The sequence below is a fragment of the Syzygium oleosum genome, unplaced genomic scaffold, assembly GCF_021117445.2.
Source record: "Syzygium oleosum isolate NSW1041296 unplaced genomic scaffold, Sole_v2.1 Sole_v2.41, whole genome shotgun sequence".
NCBI lineage: Eukaryota > Viridiplantae > Streptophyta > Magnoliopsida > Myrtales > Myrtaceae > Syzygium > Syzygium oleosum.
Genome location: NW_026607525.1, coordinates 1672248 through 1687054, shown reverse-complemented (window position 1 = coordinate 1687054; position 14807 = coordinate 1672248). Strand labels below are relative to the sequence as shown.

At 41.8% G+C, this 14807-nt stretch overlaps 1 protein-coding gene across 1 annotated transcript; it reads right to left on the bottom strand.

Annotated features, from left to right (window-relative positions):
* Positions 1–211: 211 nt before the first annotated feature.
* Positions 212–14548, bottom strand: LOC115671090 (glutamate receptor 2.1-like). The gene is made up of 5 exons (XM_056305996.1): positions 14021–14548; positions 1974–3316; positions 1563–1875; positions 1065–1468; positions 212–945 (listed from the first exon to the last, which is right to left on the bottom strand). The coding sequence occupies exons 1-5, from the start codon at positions 14541–14543 to the stop codon at positions 421–423; spliced, it is 3108 nt and encodes a 1035-aa protein (XP_056161971.1). The 5' UTR covers positions 14544–14548; the 3' UTR covers positions 212–420.
* Between the last annotated feature and the right edge of the window lie 259 nt (positions 14549–14807).

Below are 14807 nucleotides of genomic sequence, written 5' to 3'. Positions count from 1 at the left end.
GGTGTTCATAGCAAATAATATATATGGTAAGATGTAAAAATATCTAGCTTTATTACTGCGATTCACCAAACAGTAGATACGATATAGCAAATCTCTTAGATTTCATATCCTATTATATCCGGTCCCATCATAGCTAAAAATCCAGACGACCAAACGCAGCCTATAGGATAAGAGAAGCTAACACGTGCATGTAATGTCCATTGGAAAATGCTTTGAAAAGCATCTATCTTTCGTTATGTTGTCTACGATTAGATGATAAGCAGTATCAATCGCAGTCCTTTCATGAGAAGAGAATGAGGGGGAAATTATTGTCATCTAATAGTACAAAGTTCGACGTTGTTGAGGCATTTAAGTTTAGTATCTAAAGTTTTTGAGGTATGTACCTCCCTTAATTTACATTTGTAAGCTCGACATTTATATCTACGTCGGGCACCCTTCGTCTACATGATTAGGATGTCCTTGTTCTGCAGATGGTGTGCCTTGCTCATTGTTTATATTGTCGTTGTTTTGGCTAAAGTCTCTTGACGGACTTGGAGGCAAGTTAGTGTTTTCGAAAGTTTCAACAGCTGCAATCTCATTGCCACCATCATCCGTATTTCTATCTCTGCCTTCCCTAAAAGTATGGGAATTGAAGTCTCTTTGGTAAGATCTTCTTCCCAATGCAACAATTTTCTCCCGCAATGAACCTGAAGAACTTGTAACTTCATGCCAATTTTTTTTGACGAACATGACCATGAAAATGAAGAGAGCTAAAACTGCAGCAGCTCCAGCAATCAAGAATAGGCCCCAAAAACTGTCAAGACCCAAGCTTGAGTTAGTCGAACCCAAGCAGTTGGATTTCGATGGAAACCATGCATTTTCAATTTCCGTCATTTTAGGCCCTTCAGTTACGTAAAGGATTGCTTGGGAAATATCTGGTACTAGCGGAGACCCTTTGGGGAAAATCTGCAAACCAAAAGCATGACATGAGATTTTTTCAATCAAAGAAATAACGAATAATCCTAGCAATTAGAAATTTTGAGGGCTTTCTTTTCTGGGCTAAAATTGAGAGATTGAGGACTTACAAAGCCAAACCCAGCAGTTTTTAATGTTGGGATCATGGTATATCTATTGCAATATTGAGAAAGAACAAGTTTAATGTAGGGGACTTCGTCGAATGCTGCTGCAATCCCACCCTTTGCACTTCCCCTGGAAAGAAGCGCATTGCATTCTTCAGGAGAATGATAATATATAAGTCTGGAATCATCGAACTTCATATGCTTTAGCATTCCATAAACAAAAGAGCCATGCTGGTAACCCACTTTTTCTCCACTCTTTAGGAGCTGATCCATATCAACCACAGTTGGTTGAAGATTTTGCACCACCAAAAGAGAGCTCAAGCTTGCCGTATAACTTTGCGTTAATATAAGTACCACGAAAAACCACATGATCACAACAAATCTTGTTAGGTTGCTAAATACTCTCTCCCCTGCAATCCAAATTAAGGGAAAGCACCTAAATTTTTTAAGAACGATAAGTAAATTGTAATGTTCGATTGATTTATTAAAGTGAAGGGTGATTACTTTGTGCAAAGACCATGATTGAAAACGAGAACCACAAGCTCGTGCCAACTTGATGTGCGGCCGAACCCCCGAAATCTTCATTAATCTTGTGTTCAAGAATCCACACGACCAATGCTATAAACACAAAGAAGCATCCGGTTGTCAACCAAAGGTCCCAAGTGAGTGGCTTCAAGAAAACCCAAGCATTCTCGTTCTTGTTGTCCTTGTATGGCACGAGCATTGCAACCCCCGATTCGGTGTATGGTAAGGTGAAGTCCACGTATAATGATCTGTTCGCAATGATCGTTATATCACCCACCACTGCATCGTAATTCTGTTCAAACAAAAGGAAGGGAAATGTTTTCTTTGTCAACCACATGATAGCATAGTAAGTTTCAACATGTAATCCAACAAAATTAAGCACTTGCTCACTTGGTAATATACTTGATCAATCAAGTCATTGTAACTACTGCCAGCGCTACTTCCATTGTCCAAGGCAAACGGAATAAGGTCATAAGCCACAGCATAAGGCAATTTTTCTATGACGGCTTGAAAAATGCTAATGCAGTATCCGGTGACTTGGGATGTATTTGTGCTAGGATTTCGAGTCACCGTCACGAATTGAAGGAAACCGTCCTTCACAGGGACTAAAATTTTTAGCCTCTTCCCATTTATGGGAATCTCCCATCCCTTCGGAACAGAGGTTGAATCTCCTGGCCATATTATCGATCTGAGATTACTCTTCGAAGTGGAATATTTGCTTGTGTTGAATGAACACAAATCTCTTAGCAGCCCATTTTCTAGTGTCCAAAACCCAATCCCTCTTGCTGCATTTTCATTGATATTAACGATCTGGAACATTGACGACTCTAGTTGCCCATCTACGAGTCTAAAATTTCCGGTGAGGCCCGTGAATGTGACATTGGCTAGTTCTTGGAGAAGTTTCTGACCATTTTGAGAGACCCCAATAGTGTCGAGATCCGTTATATCTGTTGAAGCATTCAACATCTGGAAGGTAAAATTCGTTGCACCCAGTTCCTCGATAGCCATTGCTAGAGCTCGAGCAACGTCATAAGCCCTGCATCCAAAAATGTTCAACATAGGATTAAGGACGGATGGATTGTCTTGTTGGAATTTCATCTTCCATCGGACCATGGAGTTGTCCAGGTTTGGTGAGTTCGGGATATAAGTCTTGATGCCCAGTACTCCTTGCATCGAACTAGCGACAACAGATGAATCCACAGAATTCAATAGGTCAGTGATTCCATTAGTCAAGATCCACACATAACCTTCGCTCATCATTCCCACCTCTTTTATTTTGGCAAATAGCCGAGAACCGAGAGTAGGTAACATGTGCACGATGAAGACCCTCGTTTGCATCGTCATTAACTTGTGGAGTTCCTGTAGGATTTGATCGTCCGTGGCCGAAGGAGAAATGAGGCTCCTATGGGGCACTTGCGTGCCAACCGTTTGCAAAGCATTAGTAAGAGAAAGTATGATGCCTTCTCCGAACTCGTTGTCAACGTACACGAGGACTGTTTCTTTCCAGCCAAAAGCTTGGATGAGTGCGCTTATGGCATTCACTTGGGACGAGTCATTTTGCGCGGCTCGAATGAAGTACGGACTCCGAATTGAACTGAGGGAAGGACTAGTAGCCGAAAAAGACATGATGGGCACATGATATTTGTTTCCAAGGTGAATGAGGAAGTCTGCTTGCACTGAACCTTGAGGGCCTATTATGCCTTGGACTTGCTTATTCTTTATCAGATCAAGTGCTGCACGGGCGAACCAAAAAAGACGGTGAAAAGGCATAGTATTGATCATAATTCAATTAAAACTTGATGCTATATTATAAAAATAGAAATGTTTAAGAAAAAGGAAACATAGGAGTTTGAAGTTGGGAAAGAACTCGTACTTGCTATTATTTAAACAATATGTGTACTAATCGTAAAAACTTCTCGATTTTCTCCGTTTATTATAGTGAAGTTAACCCATGGTAGTAAAATGTTTATGAAGTAAAATGTACCACTGAAGTTTTTGTCATCATGACTAGACTCCTAATTCAACATGTCCTTAAGATGATAAAATGTCAATTACTCCAACATGGGTAAGGAAAACTTCTTATTTTCAAGTATATATGAAATTGTACTCACGAAACATCGTCGAACACTCCCATTTGGATTTTAACGTAATTTCAGACATGATGCATAATTGTGTTCGAATACAGTATTTATTAATGTCGAGAAAGTGCACTTTAATTAAGTAAACTGCTTCCGACCAAAAAAAAAATTAAGTAAACTGCAGATCCATGAAATTATTTGTACTATGTGGAGGGAATCGCCGCCGCATGTCCATTTTTTACCAACTGAAACCAACCCATGAGGTTGTTGAAAGATTTAATCTATAAACCATGGTGCAGGCATTTGGTTGTCGCCTTTGATGTTGTTTGGCATATGATATTGCAAACCAATAAGAAACTAATTATTTCGACAAAAGTAAAATTAAGAACAAAACGAAAGAGGATAAATTGGCCCAGACACAATCAAGTTGATTCTTCTTCATCGTTAAGTTGACTTCTTTATCTCATGCCTTTGTGATGTTATATTATATGTCAGGTCTCTCAACATCCATATTAAACTCCTTTCGTGAATTGACAATTATTTGGTTGAACTTCAAACCTAAGTTGTTATATTTCACCATTAATAACACACAATTTCCCGGGAAATAATTAATCATTGACTCAACTTGACAACCAAATGGTATACATGACGTTTGGCTCAACTAGAAAAAAAAAATCAGTACAATTATGTAGAGATATGTTCTTGTGAGATTTTGGTGGGACCATTGCCAACTGTTCTAAAAGCTTAAGCTGTTAGATGAAGGCATAATTTATTATTTAAATATTCTAACACTCCTCCTCACATTTAGTATGGTCTTTTTATTTAGTACTAAGCATGGACATATTAAATTAAGGAGACAAATGGGGGCCGAAAAGATTTGAACTCAGGACCTCCTGCTCTGATACCATGTTAGATTTTGGTGAGACCACTGCCAACTGTTCTAAAAGCTTAAGTACATATTTTCCCAAAGAAGAATTTGAAATTGTCTTTATCAATCATCACCGCAGAAATGACTATTTTTCTAACTTGAAAAGCACAATAATGTTAGGCTCTTTTTCCGAAAATGTGGCTATATAGCATGTATCTTTTGCGAGACGATTTCTAATAGGGTTCACTTATCATCTACAGGTAGACATAATTTTATAAATTTTTACTACATTTACAGTGGGCAAAAGTCACAGGAGAGCTTTATACTCTTCAAGATTAGAACAAACAATAGTAGTCCTATATTTCCCCAGATCATAAACAGGAATCCCGTTCACATGTCTTTATCGAGATGAAACTTTGTATCCACAAATTTTTTTTATTGGTCAGATTTGTATCCACAAATTTATGTACATATGTTTATTTTGGTGCAATATGAGATGATAGAGAAGGTGGACTTTTCTCTGTTGAATCTTGAAGTATCAACTTTATGTTATCTTTCATTCTACGGCAAATACCATAAAAAAACCCCAAACTAGTCCCATTGTGACATAAATAAACCAATTTTTTTTTGTATCTCCAAAGACCCTACCCCCAACTTTTTTTTATACATGGGCGACATATATACTCTCTATTTCAGTTCCATCCGGGGTATTTTGTCACGTTGGTATAATGAGACAAAAAAGAGTTTGGGGTGTTTGTGTCACAATTGGCAAATTTAGGGTTTTTAGTAACACAAAAAAAAAGTTTAGGGTATTTGTGTTATAGTAGGTAAAGTTTGAGGGTTTTGTGATATTAACCCTCGATTCAATTACAAGATGATAAGGACTTCATTTTCGCAATGATAAAAACGCCTTCGAAAATAGTGCACTCGTTATGAAAAGGGAGGGTGAATTCCCTAAAAAACCCTAAACTTTAGGGCAAGTCACAAATTTGCCCCGAACCTTTTTTTGTCTCAGAAAAAATCCCAAACTTTAGGTCCAGTCCCAAATTTGCCCCGAACTTTTTTTTGTCTCAGAAAAAACCCTAAACTTTAAGTTTAGTCCCAAATCTGCCCCGAATTTTGTTTTATGTAAAAAAAATCAGCAAATTTCAATTTATTTTAAAAAATATACTCCTGTGATCCAGTCGCAACTTGACGTGGTACTTCCACGTCGATAACAAATCCTCATCAGCTAAGTAATGGGGTGATAGGTACAAATCGACATCGCATTTCCATTTCGATAACAAATCAAACCAAATAAAAATTGTTGAAATTCTCCAAAATAAAACCATTCTAGAATATGAAAGTTAGGGACTATAACAAATCCACCCAAAAAAACTTTTTTAAATTTAAAAAAAACCTAACTTTTAGGTTCAGTCCAAATTTGCTCCGAACTTTTTTTGTCTAAAAAAAAAGCCCTATTACTTTGTTGATGTGGATTTGTTATCGACGTGGAAGTGCCACGTTAAGTTGGGACTGGATCATGGGAGTATATTTTTGAAAATAAATTGAATTTTGGTGATTTTTTTACACAAAACAAAATTCGGGGTAGATTTGGGACTGGACTTAAAGTTTGGGGTTTTTTCTGAGATAAAAAAAAGATCGGGGCAAATTTGGGACTTGACCTAAAGTTTGGGGTTTTTTCTGAGATAAAAAAAAGTTCGGGGCAGATTTGGGACTTGACTTAAAGTTTGGGGTTTTTTAGGGAATTAGGCAGGAAAAAAAGTTCTGCCTGACTAAATCAAGTATACATACATGGCACCTAAGACAGTGAGTACAGATTGGCGACAGACAATTCTTGAGGATGAGCCAAACTCTTGGTCTCTTTCTTTTTTGGTAAACTTAACCTTGGTCGTTCCTACATGGAGCTTTGGAAAAGGGTGCTTGGACAATCTCTGCAACGAGAATGTGCTTCGAATGAAATACACATTATGTCGTTGTTATTGAGTAATCAATACCTCTCCACTGGCGTTTAACAAGTCCAAATTTGGTGCTATTTTTGTCAACTTCTTGAACAGCTGTAAACAGTGGCTTTTGTCTTTTGTTGACTTTTCTTAAGGAGCAAGCTTGTTTACAACCTTCTGCAGCAAGTTGTTGGAGACAAGTCAAAGTCGGTCTTCAACTTTTGTAAAAGAGTAAGAGCCCCCAAAAAGTAGTGTGCTTGTGTGTGAGAGGAGAGTGGTGAGTGAGTGGTGTTGGGCGTCTCTTTCTTGTAATAACAAGAGTGTTTATTGTAAGTTAGTTTCCACTCGCTCCACAACAAGTGGTATTAGAGCAAGGCTGTCAGGGACAGTGAACCCAAAGATCGGGAGCATGGTACATGAAGACAGTGGTCAGAGACCATTGTACGTGAGCAGATGGTCAAGGACCGAAGTATGCCGAAATTTTGCCAATACACAGTTAGGGACTGTGATTGATTGGTCTGGGACCAAGGTAACTTGGTGTAGTGTCAGGCATTATATCCAAGTCAGATAATGGATATTTCAAGTTCAATGAACGGCTTCAAGAAGCTCAACAACTCCAACTATAATAATTGGAGTACCCGCATGCAATTTTATTTGCTGGGTCAAGACTTGTGGGATATCATTGGCGGCAGCAACACCACACCACCCACGAATGATGGCGAGTTAAGAAAATTGAACATTAAAGTGGGTAAGGCTCTTTATGTTCTTGCTATAATTGTTGAAGATGAATTGTTACAACATATCAAGAGTACGAAGACCCCAAAGGAGGCATGGGATAACTTGGCGGCATTGTTCGCGAGGACGAACGATGCCAAGTTGCAAAGGTTGGAGAACAAGCTATTGTCGGTGTCGCAACAAAATATGATGGTGAGTCAATACTTCTTCAAAGTTAAATCTATTTGTGAAGAAATTTCAAAGTTAGATCCCCAAAATGCCATCTCTGAGACAAGGATGAGAAGAATTATTATTCACGGATTACGGTCGAAGTATAACGTGGATGGGCAAAAGAGCCAACTTTGACCGAGTTGTAGAATATATTGGCCAACCAAGAAGCTTTAGATAGACAAATGTCTAAGGTCTCAGTTAAGAAAGATGAAAGTGCCCTCTTCAGTAGTAAAAGAGGGTTCAAGGGTTAGAGGAGAAATGGTATAGACATTAGAGATGGAAAACATAGGAAAAGTTATGAAGAATGGCAAAAGCAACTAGAAGGGATAGGCCCTCAACTGGGGGGAGCATGCCGAGATCGCAACAAGGATGATAATGAAGATAAGACCAATAGAAGGCGTAACGGATCGTGCTACATCCGCGGCAAAGTAGGTCACTTTAGGGAGTGTCGACTCAAAAGAGTTGAAGGAATCATTGCAGCATCTAAAGAGAATGATAGCAAAGAGGAGTGGGATTTCAAGCGTCCATTGCATTGGAGAACAAGAAGAGCTTGTAGCCTCCTCTATCACTGAGTTAAAATGCGATAGCCCTCATCACTGTAAGTGAAAAACTAATCAATTAAGATAATGATTGGATAATTGATTCAGGGTGCTTAAATCATATGACAGGATATCAATGCAAGCTATCAAACATGTCTGAGTACATCAACAAACGAGTAGTTGTCACCGCAGACAACTCAAAGTTGCCAATTACCCATGTCGGTCGGACGATAATAACACCCCGATTCAGTTCACATCAAATTGAGTTGCAAAATGTGTATCCCATGCCGAGAATGAAGAAAAAACTTATTATCTCTGTCACAACTCACACTCGGGCAATTATGTGGTGTTCGATCCAAGAGACGTTGAGGTGTACTGGAGTTTGAAACCTACTAGTATGCCAATCATGGACTGGCATCGACTAGAGTCTATCTACATGATGTCAACACAGATGGCATACATGGACAATACTCGAAAGAGTGATACACCTGATTTATGGTATGCACGGCTCGCGCATGTAAGCTATCATAAGTTAAAAGTAGTGATGAAGAAAGGCATGCTAAAGGGTCTCCCCCACTTGGAAGTTCAAGAAGACGTAGTTTGTGCTGGGTCTTAGTACGAGAAGGCACATCATCTTCCATATGAGGAGTCTACATTCAGAGCTAAGATGCCTCTCGAGCTCATCCACTGAGATGTATTTGGATCAGTAAGGCAACCATTAGTCAGAGGATCAAAGTACATGAAAACATTCATCGATGACTTCTCCAAGTACGTCTGGGTCGATTTTATGAAAGAAAAATCTAAGGCATTAAACCAATCTAACGAGTTTGGAGAAAAAGTAGAAAGAGAAGTAGGCAAGAAAATACTATGCCTCCGTACTGACAATGGGGGAGAGTATACTTCATATGAATTCACAAAGTATCTACAAGAGTGCAAGATACGTCGATAGTTTTCCTGCCCAAACACGCCACAACAAAATAGTGTTGGCGGAAGAAAGAATCGGCATTTGGCGGAGACTTGCAGGAGCATGTTGCATGCAAAGAATGTTACACCCAAATTTTGGGCTTAATGCACGACGATAACAATGCACATGATCAATAGACTACCTCAAGTAGGGCTTGGCTTTATGTCACCATACGAGAAGCTATGGAATCGCCATCCCAGGGTAAGTCATTTTAGAGTATTTGGATGTATATGCTATGCATTTGTACCTGATCTTCTATGTAGTAAGTTAGATAAGAAGGCTGTGTGCTGCATATTTATGGGCTATGATGATAAAAACGAAAGGGTGGAAGTGTTGTGATCCTACAATAGGGTGGTGTTAAACTTCAAAAAATGTGGTGTTCGACAAACTATCATCGTGATGGTCGTCATGAGTTGGTGAATTACCAAATTCAATGCAAATCGAAGAAGAGGTGCATGAAAGAATGAAAGAAAATGATGAGCTTGATAAGGACCAGTCGATTGAATAAGAAAATGAACCCGTAGTTGGAAAAGAAGAAGTCAGAGCACAATCACCAGAAAAATAAAAGAGTCTGTGGTGAACTAGTGTACATCCAAGAATGATAGAAGAGCTTCGATCAAGTCAGATGGAAGAAACTGAAGAATAGGTACCTCAACTTAGGAGATCAACAAGGCAAAGAAGATCAAATCCCAAATATGCAAATGCGGCATTGACCAAAGATGTTGAAGTGTTTAAGCCATCAACATATGAGGAAGCGTCACATGGCGCGGAATGGAGGAAGGCCATGGAATATGAGATCCAAAGCACTAAGGAAGAAGAAGACATGGGATTTGGTGCAAAGGCCTAAAGAGGTATGTCCTATATCATGCAAATGGATTTATAAACTTAAAACTCGACCAAACGGGTCAATAGATAGATATAAGGCACGATTAGTTGCTCGAGGATTCTCTCCAAAGTATAGCTTATATAATGATGAGACCATTAGCCCGGTAGCAAATGTTACTATAGTTCGAGTCTTATTAGCACTTGCAGCAAGCAAGTCATGGAAGTTGTGGCAAGTGGACGTGAAGAATGCCTTCTTACATGATGAACTAGATCGAGATATATACATGGAGTAGCCAGATGGTTTCAAGAGTAAGACTCATCCAGACTATGTCTACAAGTTAAAGAAAGTTATCTATGGCTTAAAGCAAGCCCTGAGAGCATGATATGGGAAGATTGCTGAATTCTTGATACAAAGTGGTTATTTAGGCTGCGAATGACAATCATTCTGTTTCATAAATTAATTTCTGTTCCTGGATGAGTTTCTGAGCCAAAAAACACATTTGATAATGACACAAAATTTTTGTTTTTGAAACAAAAATTTGTTTGATAACGACATAAAATTTCTTCCTCTCGGGTGGCCGGCGAGTGGACGGCGGACGGATGGTGGCGGCGGACGGCGGGTGGTGGACGTTGGCGGCAAACGGCAGGCGGCGGACAACGGGGGGAGGTGGCGGCGGACGACGACGCGGCTAGTGCGGAGGATGGCAGATGGAGGCAGCCAACGGCGGGAGGAGGGCGGCCGGTAGTGGAAGACAATGGCCGGTGGACAGCGGGCGGCGGCCCACGGTGGCCGGCGGGGGGAGGCACGCGGCAGCGGAAGAAGGGCTGCCGGTGGTGGGAGCGGTGGTCGGTGGACGGCAGGCGGTGGCCGACGATGGGAGGTGGGTGATGGGCGGTGGCGAGAGGAGGGCGGCCAGCAGCGGGAGACGGTGGTCGGCAGTGGGTGGTGGGCGACGGCGGGAGGAGGGCGGCTGGGAGCGGGAGACAGTGACTGGTGGACGGCGGGTGGCGGTGGGAGGCGGGTGGCGACCGTAGCAAGCGGCGGCGGGAGGAGGGCGGCCGGCGGTAGGAGACGACGGCTGGCGGTGGGTGGCGGCCGGAGGTGGGTGTAGGGTGGCCGGCGGCGAGAGACGGTGGCCAGTGGATGGCGGGCTGCAGCCCACGGCGACCGGCAGGGCGAGGCGACCGGCGGCGGGAGAAGGGCGGCAGGCGGTGGGAGATGGGCGGAAGCGGGAGGAGGGCGGCTGGTGGCGAGCAATGGGGGCCGGTGGACGGCGGCCGGTAGCGGCCGGCAGCGGGAGGCGGCAAATAGCGGGAGGCGGCAGCCGGCAAGTAGGCGGTGATGGGCGATGGGTGGGCGACCGGCTAGTAGAAAGGACGAGTGATGAGAACAATTTTAACTTCTCATTTCTATTCCAGAAATAGAAAATTAGAAAATTTTAACTTCTCATTTCTGTTCCAAATCTATTTCTGAAACAAAATTTTGTTCTAGAAATAGAAAATGAAATTGCGTTACCAAACGGATTTCTGTTCAAAATCTATTTCTAGAACAGAAATAGAGAAACAAAATGGTTATCATTCACAACCTTAGTAGCTCTAACAGATTCAAGCTTGTTTGTGAAGGAAGAAGATGGCAAGCTTGCTATAGCATTGATTTACGTGGATGATTTAATCATCATTGGAGATGATGAAGAGGAGATATGTCAAATCAGAGCCGAACTCTCGATGCAGTTTCAAATGAAGGAGCTTGGAGAACTGAAACATTTTCTAGGACTCGAAGTTGAGCAGACCAATGAAGGACTATTCCTATGTCAGTAGAAGTATGCATGAGATCTCCTAGAAAAATTGGGGATGCTTGATTGTAAGCCTACTCCAAGAGAATGAAATGTAAAGCCGTCTGCAGATGAAGGACAGGAATTAGAAGATACAACTATGTATAGACAATTGGTAGGGCGCCTTATTTACCTAACCATAACACGGCTTGACATTGCCTTCGCAATTGGAGCAGAAAGTCGATTCATGGAGAAACCACGAAAGCCTCACTTGGATGCAGTGAAGTGCATACTAAGGTATGTAAAGGGTATAGTTGACTCTGGATTACTGTATGAGAAAGAAGCATCGTGTGAGGTAGTAGGCTATTGCGAAGTTGATTTTGCTTGAGATCATGACACATGCGATCAATTACTGGATACATGTTTATTCTCGGATCAGCAGTAGTGTCATGGTGCAATAAAAGACAGCCAACTGTGTCATTGTCTACAATAGAAGTTGAGTATAGAGCGACAACAATGCAGCTAAAAAGAGTACGTGGCTGGTTTAGTTGATGAAGGATCTTCATCAACCGGTAGACTACTCAACACAACTATATTGTGACAATCATCAACCATAAGCTTAGCGGAAAATCTTGTGTTCCATGCAAGGATTAAGCATGTAGAAGTACATTATCACTCCTTGCGAGAAAAAGTGTTACGTGGAGAAATTGAGATGAAATTCACTAGAACGGATGAACAAGTTGCCAATATCTTTACAAAGGGACTTATCGGATCTATATTCATGGAATTTCAAAAGCAGTTGGGTATGGCAAGCAGGAGGACAGTGGCAGGTGTTGAGGGGGAGTATTGAGTAATCAACACCTCTCTATTGGCGAGCAGATATTACATACAACTGTGATGCCACGTCTCTTATGTACTAGTCCACTCATTGTACGACACATGTCAACGTGGGCCCACCTGTTTGATAGTCTCTCTTCCCTCTCTCTTCACTCTTCACGCTCCGCTCTCTCTCTCTCCCTTCCGACTCGCGATTCCACTCTGCTCTCTTCGTCCCTCCCGACTCACGACCAAGAATCCCTAGCTCTCTCTCTCTCTCTCTCTCTCTCTCTCTCTCTCTCTCTCTCGTCCGAGGAACCATGGCCATGGAGCTTGACGTTGTTTGCGTCCTCTCTCTCTTCCTTTTCTAACTTGCTTTTCTTCTTTTTTCTCGAGCCCAAGGCTTGCGGCCGCCATGGCCACGGAGCTTGACCTCGTCTGCGTCCTCTCTCTCTCTCTCTCTCTCTCTCTCTTCTCTCTTGACTCTCTCTCTTCCTTTTTTTCAACAGTGCTACACTTGCTTTTCTTTTTTTTTCTTAGGTCGCCATGGCCGCGGAACTCGAGCCCAAGGCTCGTGGCCGCCATGGCCGTGGAGCTCGAGACCAAGGTTCATGGCCGTCATGGCCATGGAGCTTGACCTTGAGCCTAGAGCTTGCAGTAGCCATGGCAGCTTGGGTTTCGAGCACACAAACATGGCCATTCTCTTGAGCACGAGCTCAAGGTCAATGCATGGTCACTTGAGCATGAGCTCACGACCATGGTTGCCATAGCTCGAGCTCGCGACCACGGTTACTCGAGGTCAAGATCACAGGAAGAAGATGCGGAAATTAATGAAGAGTAAAGAGACAGGGAAGAGAGACTGTCAAATAGGTGGGCTCATATTGACACATGTCGCACAGTAAGTGGACTATTGCATAAGTGACGTATCACCATAGTTGTATCCAATATTTTCTCCTCCACTGGCAGTTAAGAATTCCAAATTAGGTACTATTTTTGCCGACTTCTTGAACAGCCGTAAACGGTGGCTTTTTTCTTTTGTTGACTTTTCTCAAGGAGCAAGTTGGTCTACAATCTTCTTCGGCAAGTTGTTGGAGACAAGTCAAAGTCGGTCTTCAACTTTTGTAAAAGAATAAGGAGACTCCACCGACTTAGCTTAGTATAAATAGGTGGCTCCCCTTCCCGATTGTATTAACGTGGAGTATTGAATAGAAAGAATCCCCAAAAAGTAGTGTGCTTGTGCGTGAGTGGTGTTGGGCGTCTCTTTCTTGTAATAACAAGAGTGTTTATTGTAAGTTAGTTTCCACCTGCTCCTCAATAGTTGTGTCGCTGAAAACTTAACTGGGGATTCTTTTCACATTTCAGATATATAGAAGCTGAAATTTTCATATGATTGCCAAATACGTCGCTACAAACAATAATTGGTTTTCTCTTGCATCACACAAAGCAGATGCATAAAATAGTTTATGCTCTTCCGCAATATGTGTATTAACCCAAGACCAAACCCCTTCGAAGTTTAAGCAGAGATTTAACCCCATAAAATTCGGTAAAAAGAAAAGATTAACCAAAAAAATCTTCAACACGATCAACAGAAGTACAAAAATTTTAACCCAAAAACCGCTATCATCATATATTTCTGGCCAAGCATCATGACCAGTCAGTATGTTAGAGAGAGAAAGAGAGAGAGAACCTGCAGCAGTAGCGGCAACCTCATCTCGTTTGGAGTCTCTAACATTGAGGACGAGCCTGGTCTTGTAGGAAGGGTTAGAACTATAAAAGTCAGAGAGAGACATGTTAATGCAGCTCAATCCCATTTGACCCACCCACGTCTCCAGATCCAGAACCACTCCAACGTTCACCGTAATCGTTGTTGGATTGCTGTTGTTACTGCTTTGCGCCACCGCTGGGTGTGTGCCATCGCTGAAGGTCACAACGATAGCAATAAAGGAGAGAGCCAAAAAGAGAAGCTTTTCAGCATCAAACGAGATTCTTGGAGGAATCATTGAAAAGGGTTTTGCGAAAAGGCAAGTGTGTGTTTGTGTGTGTGTGTGGGAGAGAGAGAAAGAGAGAGAGAGAGAGTTGAAGGATATGATGACGACTACGATGTATTTATAACGGAGAAGAGCTTTGCAAAAGTAAGACAAAGCATGGAAAGCTTCCATTGAAGGACTGCTGGGCATGGGCGGGACCTCCAGTAGTACCCGATAGTTCATGGTTTTTTCTTATTTCTCCGATACTCCTATTGTCTTTCGTAGAAAGTTTATATAGGCTTGTCTATTCTTCGGTAAGCCCAATCTATCTCCTTCACCTACTATGCAGAGGAATCAAAATAGCTCTGTTTGAAGGGGGGAAAAGAATACTAGAAGTGCCAAAACTTGTGTACGGCACTCACTTTAGTGCCAAAAATTTTTCGCTGGCTCACTTAAGTGCCAAATCGGAGGAAAAACGATCACTTACGTGCCAACGGCGAGAAATTC